Source organism: Marmota flaviventris, chromosome 4 (genome assembly GCF_047511675.1).
Source record: "Marmota flaviventris isolate mMarFla1 chromosome 4, mMarFla1.hap1, whole genome shotgun sequence".
Lineage (NCBI taxonomy): Eukaryota > Metazoa > Chordata > Mammalia > Rodentia > Sciuridae > Marmota > Marmota flaviventris.
In genome coordinates this window covers 32,108,674-32,124,332 of record NC_092501.1, presented here as the reverse complement: position 1 = coordinate 32,124,332, position 15,659 = coordinate 32,108,674, and the positions used below count along the sequence as shown (strand labels likewise).

Sequence of the window (15,659 nt, the reverse complement as noted above, 5' to 3'; positions counted from 1 at the left end):
AACAGTTATAAATATATATGCCCCAAACAATGAAAACTACAAAACGCTAAAGAAAAAAGATTAAAGAAGACCTTAGAAGATGGAAAGATATACCTTGTTTTTTGATAGGCAGAATTAATATTGTCAAAATGACTATACTACCAAAAGCACTATACAGATTCAATGCAATCCCAATCAAAATCCCAATGGCATAACTTATAAAAATAGAGAAAGCAATCATGAAATTCATCTGAAAAAATAAGAGACCCAGAATAGCCAAAGCAATCCTTAGCAAGAAGAATGAAGCTGGTGGCATTACTATTCCTAATAGTAACTAAAATAGCATGGTAATGGCACCAAAATAGACCTGTAGACCAATGGTACAGAATAGAAAAATCAGAGTCTAACCCACATAACTTCAGTTATCTTATATTAGACAAAGGCATCGAAAACATACAATGAAGAAAAGATAGCCTCTTCAACAAATGTCGCTGAAAATCCACATGTAACAAAATGAAATTAAACCTCTCTAACCATGCACAAAACTCAAAGTGAATCAAGAACCTAAAAATTAAACCAGAGACCTTGCACCTAAAGGAAGAAAAAGTAGGCTCAAATCTCCATCATATTGGTTTCGGCCCCAACTTTCTTAATAAAACTCCTGTAGCACAAGAATAAAAACCAAGAATCAATAAATGGGAATTGATTCAAACTAAAAAGCTTCTTCTCAGCAAAAGAAACAATCAATGAGGTGAATAGAGAGCCTATAGAATGGGAACAAATCTTTATCACAAGCACATCAAATAGAGCACTAATCTCTAGGATATATAAAGCACTCAAAATCCTTAACACCATTAAAAAAATAACCCAATCAATAAATGGGCCAAGAAACTGAACAGACACTTCTTGAAAGAGGATATACAATCAATTAACAAACACATGAAAACATGTTCAATATCTCTAGCAATTAGAGAAATGCACATCAAAACTACTCTAAGATTTCATCTCACTCCAGTCAGAATGGCAGCTATCAAGAATACAAATAAGTGTTGGCAAGGATGTGGAGAAAAAGGTACACTCATATATTGCTGGTGGGACTGCAAATTGGTGCAGCCAATATGGAGAGCAGTATGGAGATTCCTTGGAAAACTAGGAATGGAACCACCATTTGACCCAGCTATCCCTCTCCTTGGTTTACACCTAAAGGACTTAAAAACAGCATACTATAGGAACAAAGCCATATGAATGTTTGTAGCAACACAATTCACAGTAGCTAAATTATGGAACTGACCTAGATGCCCTTCAGTAGATGAATGAATAGGGAAACTTTGTTATAAACACACAGTGGAACATTACTCAGCATTAAAAGAGAATAAAATCATGGCATTTGCAGGTAAATGGATGAAGTTGGAGAATATAATGCTATTAAAGCAAGCCAATCCCAAAAAACTAAAGGCCAAATGTTTTCTTTGATATGAGAATGCTGACTCATAATGGCGATGGAGCAGGTAGCATGGGAGGAATGGAGGAACTTTAGATAGGGCAAAGGGGAGGGAGAGAAAGGGAGGAGGCAAGGGGGTAGAAATGAGTTAGACATAATTCCCCTAAGTACATGTATAAGACACAAATGGTCTGAAAATATTCTGTGTACAATCAGTTTCTTGAAAAATTGTGCTCTATATGTGTAATATGAAATAAATTGCATTCTGCCATCATGTATAACAAATCAGAATAAATTTTTAAAAAATAAGTTTACATATTCTCCCCCTTTTTAAACCAATTTTTTCCTACAATCTGGCCATAGAGATTGGCATGAATTACCATGATTGATGTGTTGTAGATGAGAACAGAGCTTAAGGGAGTTGGGGTAACCGGAGAAAGAATAAAATGCAGGGTAATTATGAATTGTGCTCAGTAGGGTAGAGGGAAGAGAACAGGAGGAGGAAAAGGGGAAGTGGTGGGGACTCAATTAGACCATATTATTTTCCATGGTTTATAATTATTGTTCTCAGATTTTCCTTATGTGAAGCAGCCTCATAAATAGAGTACTTACTATAAAATAGGAAAGATATTGAAAATACAATGAAATGCATTTGGGCATTCTATAGATGAAGGAAATGTGCATAAGAGTAGTTAGGAGGTTTCTAAAGATCTCACAATTGACTTTTATAAAGAATGCAGAACCTCTCAGCTAAGCAGAGGTAAATCTGTTTGTACAGGGTCGTACACCCTGAAATGCAATTATTTAGTTCGCCTAACACTACTACCTTGTCAGGGGGATGCCATATGAAGCACTGTTGTGGTTTAGGAGAGGTGTCCCCCAAGAGATCATACATGAGAAAATTCAACAGGGTTTAGAAGTGAAAATATTTATAAGAGCCTTAATGTAATCAGTGTATTCGTTCACTGATAGGGATCAACTTGGTGGTAACTCTAGGCAGGTTGTGGATGGAGGAGCTGGGTCACTGCGGGAGGGTCTTTGGTGTATGTATTTTGTCCAATGTCCTGAGCTGCTTTTCTCGTCCACACCCTTCTGCCATTATGTCCTGCTCACCTCAAGCCCCAAAGAATGGAACCAGTCATCTATGGACTGAGACGTCTAAAATCGTGAGCTCCAAAGAAACTTCCATCTCTAAATTGTTCTTTTCAGGGCTTTTGGTCACTGGTGTGAAAAAGCTGACAAAAAAAGTATCAAAAAATCTCTACCCAGTTCAGTTTCCTTACAGCATTTATGCTCCTATTCGCCCTCATTAATATCCTTAAATGAAGATATTGTGTGTGTGTGTGTGTGTGTGTCTGCAATTGATTTTTTTATCAGTTCTTTTTAGTTAAACATGACGTTAGTATTCATTTTGACAAACTTATAAAATCGTGGAATAAAATTTATTCTATTCCATCTGCAGCACTTCTACTCCTCACTTCCTCCCCCACTGTTCCCTTTCCTCTACTATTCTGATCTTTCTACTGTTTACATATAGTTTCTTTTAGATTAGTGTCTTGTATGTGTACATGATGGTGAGATTCACCGTGGTATATTTATATTGCATTTATAGGAATGTTAGGACAGATTCATCTCATCATCTTTCACTATCCCTTCCATCCTCCCTTCCTTTCATTCTCTTTTGTCTATTCCACTGATCTTTCTTCTATTCTTTTTTATCTTCCTCTCCTTATTTTGGATTAGCCTCTGTATATCAGAGAAAACGTTTATCCTTTGGTTCTGTGGGACGGGCTTATTTCACTTAGTTTGATATTCTCCAGATCCATTCATTTACCAGAAAGTACCATAATGACATTCTTCTTTATGCTGAGTAATGTTCCACTGTTTATATACACCACATTTTCTTTAATCATGTATCTGTTGAAGGGCACCTGGGTTGTCTCCACAGATTAGCTATTGTGAATTGTGCTGTAATAAACATTGAAGTGGCTGCATCACTGTAATACGCTGATTTAAAATCCTTTGGAGGTATATATGGAGGAGTGAGATAATTGGGTCAAATGGTTGTTCCATTCATAGTTTTCTGAGTAATCTCTATACTGCTTTCCAGAGTAATTGCACCAATTTCCAGTCCCATCAACAATGTGTGAATATACATTTCCCCCACATCCTCACCAACATTTATTGTTATTTGTATTCTTGATCATTGCCATTCTGCCTGCAATGAGATGAAATCTCAGTGTAGTTTAAATTTGCCTTTCTCTTAATGCTAGGGACGTTAAACATTTTTCCATATATTTGTTGACCATTCATATTTCTCTTTCAGAAGTGTCTGTTTAGTTCCTTTGCCATTTATTGATTGGGTTATTTGGTATTTTGGTGTTAATTTTTATAAGTTCTTTGTATATCCTGGATATCAATGCCTTATCTAAAGAGAAGATGGCAAAGATTTTTATTTTCTTATTTGCACTTTAGGAGTCTTGTTAATGAAGTCAGTTCCTGAACTAACATGTTGAAGTGTGAGCCAACATCTTCTTCTAGCAGGTGATTTTCTGGTCTAATTCCTAGGTCTTTGATCCACTTTGAGTTAAGTTTTGTGCAAGGTGAGCTATAGGGATTCAATTTCATTCCACCACATATAGATTTCTAGTTTCCCTGACACCATTTGTTAAAAAGGCATTTTTTTTCTCCAACATATGTTTTTTGAAAACTTTGTGAAATATCAGATAACTGTATTTCTGCCAATTAAAGTGATGAAATTTCTAAGTGGTGATTGGAGTGCAGCCCTTGTGAGTGATGAGTCCTCCATTGGGGCCTGATAACCTTAATCTTGCTCAAATGCAGTTACCAAAGTCCTTTATAAAGATTAGGCTTTGGGGGATACTGGGAAACAAACTGGCCAGAGAGCCAGTGGTCTTGCCTGTCATCTCTACATGTGGGCATTTATTTTCCTGTGTATAAACTAAAAGACTCAGACATATTTTCCTGATACTCTGGGTCAGACTGTTGTATCTAGACTCACTTTACTGCTTGGAGCACTAGAAATTTTAACTTGTCAGAATAAAGATCATATAATTTCTCAAGAAAAGAAGGTGGGATTTTGTCTTACCTGGATCCATGGGGAACTCAGAATCTGCACATTTTCATTTACTTTCCTCATAAACTTTAGAAAATGCTGATCTTTATAATTAAAGCGATAATTGAAAATAATGGAGCAGATCACATTGCAGGGAGCACAGCCCAGGAGAAAAGTAGGATCACAGGGTGAGGCTGAAGAAGTGGAAACATTAAAAATTAATATTAAAGTATACATACAAATGTATTTCTCTTTGAAATAACAGGGAAAGGTAATTGTAGAAAAGCTAATCAATATCTATGAATTACTTTGATATGAAAAATATTCACCACGCTAAAAATCATTCACTTTTACCTTAAACTCGAATTGACTTTTACCTGGTAGCCAGTTTAATAATGGTTTTCCTAATGCTCCAATCAATTCCACTGCCTTTTTAAGCCATCCTAACCCAAAGTGACACTTAGAAAACATTTTAAAAGATCACTTAAAAACACTTGTTTATTCAATTTCAGTGCAGAATCATATTTGTCATCAAACCTGTAGATAATTAGGAATTATATAAAAAGGAAAAGAAGTCAGGGACATTGATTTTATATCACTGAAAGATTCATGTGTAAAAACTGCAGAGTTAAAGACTAATAGATAGTAACTGTACAAATTTGTATATTTGTGGGAAAAATGGATATAAGCAGAAAACCTTCATATTTTAAGAAGAAGAAAGGCAAACATACATAAACAATTTCTCAATAAAGGTGAGAAATTTTTATTTTAAAGTAAATTCAAGGTGACACAAAGGTTAAACTTATAAATGTAATCTGTTTATTTCTTCATTAGAAAGAGCGTAAGAGAGAAACACTAAAAGAAAATTTGCCACTTTAGGAAATATAGCCCATCACCTTTAAATGCCTCAAAATTTAATATATTTGGCAATACTGCCCCCCTGTGAACTTCTGGAACATTTCTCTGAATCATATAGCCACCAGCATAATATATTTTAGTAAATTTGAATGCTGGACATCACTTTAGTCAATGCTGCAATTTTATAGGTAAAGAAATTAACATATGACAAGATTTTCATTTTTTTTAGGAATCTATAAAAATGAAATGACAATTAGGTGATCAGTACATATCATTTGTTAAGAAAAAAAGTATCCAAACTCACAACTATATTTTTAGTTACAGTTTACTTGATAAAACAGGTAAGTTTTAGGGATGGGGTTGTGGCTGAGTAGTAAAGCACTTGCCTAGCACATGTGAGGCACTGGGTTCGATCCTCAGCAACACAAAGAGGTAAATTAAATAAAGTTATTGTGTCCATCTACAACTAAAAATATCCCCCCCCAAAAAACAGGTAAATTTTATATTTAATTAATTTACTTGATAAAAAAAAATTAACCAAGGAAGCAAAAGACATCTACAATGATAATTACAAAACACTGATGAAAGTAATTGAAGATGATACCAAAAAATGAAGACGCCTCCCATGCTCAGAAACTGGAAGATTAACATTGTTAAAAGGGTCATGCTATCCAAATCAATTTGCAGGCTTAATTCAATTCCCATGAGATAATACCAAAGATATTCTTCACAGAACTAGAAAAAAACATACCTAAAATCCATGTAGAAGTACAAAAAGAAAAATCTAAATAGGTCAAGACAATGTTGAGCAAAGGGGAAAAGCTGGAGGCAGAAGGATTCCTGATTTCAAGCCAAACTACAGAGCCACAGTAAGCAAAAGAGCATGGCACTGGCATAAAAACAGACAAAAAGAACAATGGGAGAGAATGGAGATCTTGGGGCGATGGGGGATGTAGGAGCGGGGAACCAAGCATCCACAGTCCACTGATTCTCAACAAAGTTCCAAAACTTATGGTGGAGAAAAAAGAGCCTCTTCAATAAATGGAGCATGAAGAAGATTCCAACTTGACCCTCATTTCTCACCTGTACAAAATTCAACTCAAAATGGCTCAGAGACCTTCCTGTAAGAACTGAATCCCTAAATGAACTAGACGAAAACATAGGGGAAACACCTCAAGATGGATACAAGTTATGATTTTTTTCTATATGGCCCTAAAAGCAAAAACAGGCAAGTAGATTACTTCAAAATGAAAAGCTCATACACAACAGTCAATAGAGTGAAGAGATAGTCTACAGAATGAGAGATAATATTTGCCACTTGTGTCAAAAAGGATTAAAATCTACAATACCTAAGGAACAAAAAACAACAAATCCTAAGTAATACAGTTAAAAATGGGCAAATGATCTTAATAGGCACTTCTCAAAAGAAGAAATAAAACTGAGCAATAAATATATTTTTAAATGCCATTTTAATGAACCATTAGGCAAATGTAAATCAAAACTACCATAAGGAATTATTTTGCCACAATTAGAATGGCTGTTGTCAAAACACAAAAACAAAAATAAGAAACCCAAATTACCACCACCAACAACAACAAATAACAAATTTTGGAGAGGTATGCAGAAGAAGGACACCCTATGCCTCTTGGTGGGAATGTACATTAGGACACTCATGCTAAGGAAAACAGGATACAATTTTCTCAAAAATAAAGACATCTTCCATATGATTCAGGTGTCCTGCTTCTGATACCCAGATGAAAGAAATGAAATCAATATACAACATAGATTCCTGCAATGTTCAGGATAACTATGACACTATTCATAATAATTAAGATATCATATTAAATCATGTGCTTATCCACAGAATAGTGGATAAAGATGCTCTGTTACATACACAATGTATTTATATCGATCATAAAGAAGAATGAAATCTTGTCATTTTAATGCAAGAGAGACAGAAGAGGTCAGAAACATTAAAGTATTGCAAGGTCTCTCTCATGTGTGGAAGCTAAAATGAATGTGAACCTGAAGGTAAAATTGCGATTACTGCAAATGGGGAACAGTGTGCGCTGGCAGTGAGGAGGATAGAGAGATGGAGAGGATGGCTTTTAACTGTACATGCTGTACGCTTGTGTATGAGTACCATAGGGACCTCATTAATATGGACTGATTAAATGTCAGTAAAAAATACAATAGGATAATTTAGAAATAAACAAATGAAAAACTGATGCAAAGAAAGCATAGAGCATTGGGTAAAAGCAAAGCTTTCGAGTTATCTTCTCCTCCACCAGACTCTGTAAATATTCTAGGGTTCTAAGCTCTCATAACAAACGTTTACATTATCTATGGAGTTAGAGGGTAATTAGGGAAGCCAGGGAGTTTCTAGGTGTGTGTCATTCATTGGTAATGTCTGATTCTTAGTCTTTCCCTTTTTTTTTTTTTTTTGTTAATTTGGAAGACAAGTTTAAAAACAGAGCAATCTGGATGCAAGATGAAAATCAAAGACACTGAAAAAAAACATCTTGGGTCAGTAGAGATAAGTGATTCCCATAAGAATATTTGACACTTTCCAGGAGATATGCAAATCAATGAAAAACCATAGATTAGTATAGTTACTAGGTACTGTCCTGGGAAGAAACCTTGAGAGAAGACAGATAACAAAAGTGACTGGACAACCACAGTCCAATTAAGTGAAAGTACACATCACTTGCTTCAGCTCTGCAGAGTCCAAGGTGGATATTTCCATGGTGTCCAGTAGACAATGGTGAAGGCCATGGAGTGGGAAACTCACAAATGTGCCACGGGGAAACCCTGCTCTTTAACTCTTGAAGAAAAAGGAACTCTACACCTTGTGTCTTCATGATGCAATGATTTGAAAACAGAAATAAAACTTGTCAGCATAGGATTATATTATCTTTTACACCCACCATGCATACCCAGTCATGCCTGTGATTGGGCAGCACAAATACACAAACTTTGGCTCTCTGCTTTGAATCATACCTCCTCCATATAAGGACTAGAAGGACCCATAATTAAAGATCTGGCTGTTGCTGAAATGCAGTCACTAGACACAGAAAAGAGCAGTCTGTTAAGGACAATGATATAATGAATCACTCACACTCGGTTTTCCTCAACTCCTCCATAAGGCAACGAGCTTCCTCTTGAACTCGGTCCTCAATGCTCTTCTTCCCCATCCCAAAATTCCGCAGAGTCATGACTGAGAAGCGCCTCATCACTTTCCATCTGCTTCCAGTAGTTAAAATGATTCCTAAATGAGGGAGAGCAGAATCTAGGAGATATCCCAGGCAACGTACTGAAAGTTGATGAGTGAGCCACAGAGATGGTCAAGCTCAATCTGGCTTTCTCTTTTTCATTCTTCTCCTCCCCATGACCATTGCTCACCCACCTCACATACATGCACACTTACCAAGTCCTTTAGTAACTCTATCAGCCACAGGGAAATTGCCTCTTCCAGAAAATATTTCCCCATGATCAATCAGGGCTTCCTTCACAGCTTCATATCCATGCAACACCACAGTGGGTCTCAAACCCAAATACACAGTGAACACAGGGCCATAGACTTTTGACAACTAGAAATAGGAAAGAAAATGCAAACATTAGCTGAAAAAGATCAGCATTTGAACTACATGTTTGGGATGATTCAGACTGTTACAGATTATTCTTATATTTGTTATACTTTATTGTGCCATATTTGTTATACTTTATTGTGCCACAAGAATCTTCAAATATTTCTGAATTTTGTTCACAAATATGATGTCAACTATGGCTGTCATTATGGATGGTCTATGATCTGCCATGCCTGACTCAGACAATTGATATCTACACTATAATTAATCTTCACATCAATGCATTTAGGGAAATTATGTGTCCTATTTTACATGAAAGGAAATGAAGTCAGACATTTGCAGTGCACCATAACTAATAAACTTAAGACTCAAATTTGAATCTTGTTCAATTTCTGAAGTTTGAACAATTCGTCAGTCCCCATTGCTTATCCACTTTGGCACCAAAATGCAGCTGATTTCTTCTGGGTCATTAGCAGTGCTCGTATTATAGAGATTTTGATTGAGTAAGCCCATGATAATTATGTATTGGAAGTCTATATTTTAAAAAGTGCCCCCAGATGATCTTAACACTCATAGGTTGAGGCCACAGGTATCACTAACACAGCAAGAGAGTGAGTACCAGGGAGGCAGCATCAGGCCATCCAGCATAGAAATTTCTCTCACCCAGCAGCAATTCATAGAGTACAGACTGCAGCTTTGTGCAAAATGCACAAGGATTCTGTTGCTATCCAGTGGGCCATGATTGCTTAATTCATTCCTTCTTTCCCTTATGCTATTTCTCAACCCATGGTTTTCTTTTTATTAATGGCTTTATTGGGGTACCATTGAAAAATAAAAGGTATGTATATTTAGAGTGTAAAATGTGGTATTTTGATTTATGTAGACCTTGCAAATTGATTACCACAGCCAAGTTAATTAATATATGCATTGGCTAAGTGTTAACATTTTTATATGTGTGTGATGAAAACACATTAGTAAACTTCAGGTATAAAATGCATTATTATTTACTATAGTCACCACTATGTGGATAAGCCTTAGGTCTCCAGTGCTTATTCACATAGTAACTGAAGGTTTGTGAAGCCAGATTTAGACAGGCAGTCAGTTTAAACAGGTCAGATCAAGGAGACCAATTTGAGTGAGTCCAGGAGGTTGGAGACTGTCCCCTGAGAGACTGAAATGGCTTCAGAGTCTTTCCAACACCCTATCAAAGATAACCTGCCTCTGCTCCAATCTGTTGCTAGGGTAACCTCTCCCAAGAACTTTCACTCCCTATAGGGAGTCATAGAGTTGTTAATTAATGTGTCCTGGGCTGCTCCATCCAGCCCTTCCCTGTCCATCTACTTCTCACCTTTTGCCATCCCACTGAGCATCTCCCCCCCCCGCCCCCGCCCCCGCCTAGTCACATACACAAGAAGGAGAGATAAGGGGAAGAGAGCCGGAGAACAAAGGAAGCCCAGGACATATAAAAAGGCAAAACACCCCTCACTTCTTGGGAGACCAGGATACCAGCTGTGGCCCCCTTCTCCCTCCCAGAAGAAGTCTGTTACTTCTTTTTAAATAAACCCTGCTTTATGTGCTTGCCTCTAATGTTATACTTCAACATATGGGGGAGCAGAACTGGTCACCGATAACCGGCAGTATCATTTGTACCCTTGAACAAACATCTCGCCTTTTCTCTCACATCCCAGCCCCCAATAACCACCATTCTACACTTATTCTGAGTTTTAGGTGTATACTTTGTTTTCTAAGACTCCACATGTAAGTGAAATCATGTAATGAAGATCTTTCTGTGTGGCTACTTCCCTCCTCATAAAGTTCTTCAGGTTCATTCCATGTTGGGGTAAGTAGCACCACTTCCACTACAGGAATTTACAATCTGTCAGCACTCCTCAGTGGATCCTACACTACACTAGAAGAATGGACGCTGAGAGCTACTACCACAAATGAGCTCCTAGCCACATTGTCTGGCAGTTGGATAAGTGAGGAATGCAAAGATGTTTGGGTTAACAATGCCCAAACCTTGACTCTGATGCCCTTGTCCAGTGTCCAGTGAGAGCAACTGAACCAAAGTCACTCATGTGAAGTTGGGGTGACACAAAATACCATGCAGACACGGAATACCTTTTTATAAGCTTCAGGATGGCTTACCCAGCTCCTGGCCTCAGGGTCCCACAGAGGGGCAAGAGAAAGTCACGAGAGGCTGAAGAGAGAGAGAGAGAGAGAGAGAGAGAGAGAGAGAGAGAGAGAGAGCTATTCTGGAGCTGGTTTTTCTTGGGGGACACTGTTTCTTAGAACATTCTATCCAAAAAAGGGTAAGGGGTAGGATTACAAAGGAATAGGTAAGTGTAACTCAACCCCACCCACCGGGTAATACCTACTCCTAGGGCCAGGCCTTATTATCTGAACGGACATAAAGCCCAAGTTATTGCAAGAAGCAATAATTGTTTGGTATCTCTTACTCAGGACTTAAGGGCATGTATTTCCAGAGTAGCTCCTGACACTTGACCCCTGGGTTACAAAGCAAAAAATAAATATAAAAAATAAAAATCCATCCCTACCAACAATTTAGACCCTCAGTGGAAAAAGGCCCTTTACTTCTCATTAATATTTTCCCTTTTTTCCCCTCCATGTTCACCCCATTTAAAATATATTGTTTGTTTTATGTTTTAAAATTCAAGAACTCAAAAAAACTTAATAACCCAATCAGCAAATGAGCAAAAAAACTGACTGGCTACTTCACAGAAGAAATACGAATGCTCAACAAATATATGAAAAAACTTTCAACAGCTCCAGCAATTAGAGAAATGCAGATTAAAACTATACTGATATTCCATTTCTCTCCAGTCAGAATGGCAAATAATTAGAATACAAGTAACAATAAATGTTGGTGAGGATGTGGAGGAAAAGGTTCACTCTTACATTGCTGGTGATACTACAAATTGGTGCATCCACTCTGGAAAGCAGTTTTCTTTAGAAAACCTGGAATGGAACCACCATTTAACTCAGTTATCACACTCCTCAGTTTATCCCCAAAGCACTTAAAATCAGCATACTACAGTGACACAGCCATATCAATACGTAGAGCAGCTCAACTCACAATAGTCAACCTATGGAACCAACCTAGGTGTCCTTCAACAGATCACTGAGTAAACAAACTGTGGTTTATATACACAATGATCCAAATATTACTCAGTCATAAAGATAAACGACATTGTGGCATTTGCCAGTAAATGGATGGAACTAAAAAATATCATGCTATGTGATATTTCACAAAGGCCGAATGTTCTCTCTGATATGTGGATGCTAACCCACAACAAGGAAGGGTAGAGAGAGGAAGTATAGAAGTTCGATGGATTGGACAAAGGGGAATGAAGGGAAGGGAGGATGGATGGGAATAGAAAGGAGAGTAGAATGAACCAGACATAACTTTCCTTCGCTCATAAACGAATACACAACCCACGTAGCTCTACATAAAGTACAACCTCAAGAATGGGATCCAAGTCCAAATACACTCTACTCTCATGTATATTTAAAATAACAAATAAAAAACTTTAATTTTTTTTTTTTTTTGGAAATATCATTTGTTGGGCCCATGAGTTGAAACTCTCAGGGTTCAGCACACTGAATCCGGAAGTTGTGATTAGCACACTAACCACACTCAGCCCCATCACCATGGAAACCTGGCCTCCCTCAGGTGCACTCAGGTGCACAACATGTCCTTTTCCTTCTGCTTTTCTGCCAGTGACCTATTAGCCCATTAGTCACTGCTTGTAAGCACTGCTAGCTTACTGGATCATTATGACCCTCACATAAATTCGCCCAGGAACAGGCTATGCACAAAAGCTTGCCTATGCAATAATAAAGTGGATCAAGTTATCTGAATCTGTTCCCCAGAGGTCTCTCCTTGACTCCACAGCCACACTTTCCTCAGCTCTTTGATGAGCTACGGCTGGACCAACTGAGCCCACAATCATTTTATTGTATTTTATTATTTTTTACTTCTTTCCATTGTGCAAGATTTCTGTGTGTGTTTGTGTGTGCATGTGTGTGTACTCACTGCAAGAATAGGTTCAATATTTGTATATATTCATATCAGTTTGCTTTCACCTGCCCCTGTTTATTATTTACCACTGGTTTCACACAGGAGGGATGTATGCATCCATGGTTTTGAATTGTTTTGCTCTCACATTTGCTTGTTTGCTGTACCTTGGTTTTTAGCCCTCTTGATGGCCCTTCTTCGCTCTCTTCTCCCAATAACACTCAAATTTTCCTGTTCCTCTTCCTCTTTCATTTGTAAACAACTTACGATTAATTTTTTATTTCTCTTTCTTTAGAGTCTACATTTGTGATCTATCTTCTGCCTCTCCTGCCTTCACTCTTGAAAACATTTTAAACATTCTCCTCCCTCTCTATCCTATTTTCTCTTCACATGAGAAAATGTAATTTCATTAAGTATATAATTATACGTTTTATGCCATTTGTCCCTCATTCATGTTCTTATGATTATTAACACAACGGACAAAGTAGTAGACCTCTGCTGTGTAATAGTGATCTCATTCACATTTTTCTTTTTATTTTTGATCCCATCATTTCTCTATAGGTGGTGATTAGTTTTACCAATGTCAAAATAGGTGCTGGACATTTGTCTCAAGGCTGTACATCTGTTGATAACAATAGTGCTGCTCCTGGCTCACCACCTCCTCTAAGTGGGATCAGAAAGTGAGTGGGTCACTTCAGCTTCACAGAGTAGATATCCTGCTCCCAAGCCACACACACAACTCAGCTGAGTAACAAAGAATCTCACCCCACACGTGTTCTAGCCCCACCTCAGCATCAACATTACTTCAACATATAGAATTAAGGAAACGAAACGTCAAACCTACAACCAGGCCCCCAGGAGGATCAACCAGACAGCAAGATCAGGTCACACCCCTGGACCTACTCATATATCAAAAACAGAGACAGGTCCCAAAACAAAGGAGGTAACTACACCCCAAAGGTGTACATGTTCCCATAGGTGATAATGTCCATTTCATTTCACAATCTTCCCCGCCACATACAAACACCCTCCCTTCCTCTCCCTCCCATCTGCTCAATCCAAAATTCCTCCCTTCTTCTCTTGCCTGCCCCCACCATTATGGATCAGCATCCACTTATCAGAGAAAACATTTGGCCTTTGGTTATTCTGGGATTGGCTTACTTTACTTAGCATGATATTCTCCAACTCTATTTACCCATAAATGCCATAATTTTATTCTTCTTTAAGGCCGGGTAACATTCCATTTTGTACACTCAGAGAAATGAAAAGTTGGGCTCTATTTGTGTAAAAACTAAAATTAAATTAATTTTTAAAAAGCATATATGTATAAAAGAGAAAGGGGAAGCTATCTCCACTGAAGTGCAAGTCCAAAACCTCTGACAACTTGATGAAACAGACAAAATATCTTCTTCCCAAATTTACAATCCGCCTCCAAAGGGTTCCACAGATAAGAAAGTGTGTGAAATTCTAGAGAATAATGATACAAAACTGATTATTAAAATGTTTAGTAAACTAGAGGAAGACCTAAGGAATGAATTAAGAGAGAAAACTAAGGGGTTGAAAGACCATTTCAATAAAGAAATAGAGATATTGAAAAGAAGCTAGTCAGAACTCCTGGAAATGAGAGACACGCTTAAATGAATAAAAATTCACTCAAAAGCATCATGAACAAATTAAAATGTGCAGAAAATAGAAAATCACAGCAAATGACTATGAAACAATGAAGGGCAAGGGTTCTTCAGACTTTTGACATTAATAGTGCCTTCCAAATATTAAATGTAAGCATTTCTTTTAACCCTGATACATTGTTTCATTACACTGCCTCTATCCGTGAAAAATATAAAAACAATGGAAACATTAATACCCAAAGAGAGTATTTTCTGCACAACAATCTCTTTTAATAATTTGCCTTGTGCATATATTTAATTAAAAATTAAGCATTAATTTATTTATCCTTTACAAGCCACTGGAGAAGCATCAACATACTTACATTGGTTAAGGATTTGCTGATGTTTTTAGTATCTATCTGCAGGATATTCCCAAGAATTGGGAGAGGCATGGGTCCTGGTGGGAGTTTCCCTCTCCCAGATCTCTGTCTCCATAATGAGAGGAGAAGCAAACAGGAGAGACACAGCACCAAGGCTACAACTGGATCCATTGAAGCCTTGTCCTTTTACTGAGACAGCTATGCGCTTACAATCAAAGTAAAGTTTTTATAGTGCTCCCTATTAATCAGCAAGTGTTCTATTGACATAAAGTGCTGAGCCAATGAATTAGGTAAGTTCTAATTCCCTCTAAGTGTACACTGGTCACCTGATATGGGTTGAAACAAACTGTTTACTCTTGTCTTCTTTCAAAAATTCTATGACAGCCTAGTTCTGCCACTCTGGAACAGATCACAGGAATAGGCATTTTAAAAACAGGCAAGAAAATAAACACACAATCACACAGTGCCTGGTAGTTCCAATGTGCCGCTATGATTAAGAAAAGAGTATTTGATACAAAACACTGCTCAACATGCTGGATTCTCAGACTAATTGACTGTTTAGAAATTCATGACTTGGGGGAAATAAGGGTATCTCTGACTTCTATATAAAAATATTGAACATGAAATATTTAATCAAACAATAAGATAATTTGGCTTTGAAAATCAAGTCTTTTTAGTATTTTTAAATGTTG

At 37.3% G+C, this 15,659-nt stretch overlaps 1 protein-coding gene across 2 annotated transcripts in view; it reads right to left on the bottom strand.

Annotated features, from left to right (window-relative positions):
* The window catches only part of LOC114088563 (cytochrome P450 2C18-like), a 36,230-nt gene extending 21,092 nt beyond the window's left edge, over nt 1-15,138 (bottom strand). For both annotated transcript variants that reach the window (XM_027930207.2, XM_027930208.2), the window contains exons 1-4: nt 14,971-15,138; nt 8,782-8,944; nt 8,473-8,622; nt 4,530-4,690 (exon numbers count right to left, since the gene is read on the bottom strand). In XM_027930207.2, the coding sequence (XP_027786008.2) occupies nt 4,530-4,690; nt 8,473-8,622; nt 8,782-8,944; nt 14,971-15,138 (642 nt within the window). The remainder of the gene's footprint in view (nt 1-4,529; nt 4,691-8,472; nt 8,623-8,781; nt 8,945-14,970) is intronic.
* Nucleotides 15,139-15,659: the final 521 nt, after the last annotated feature.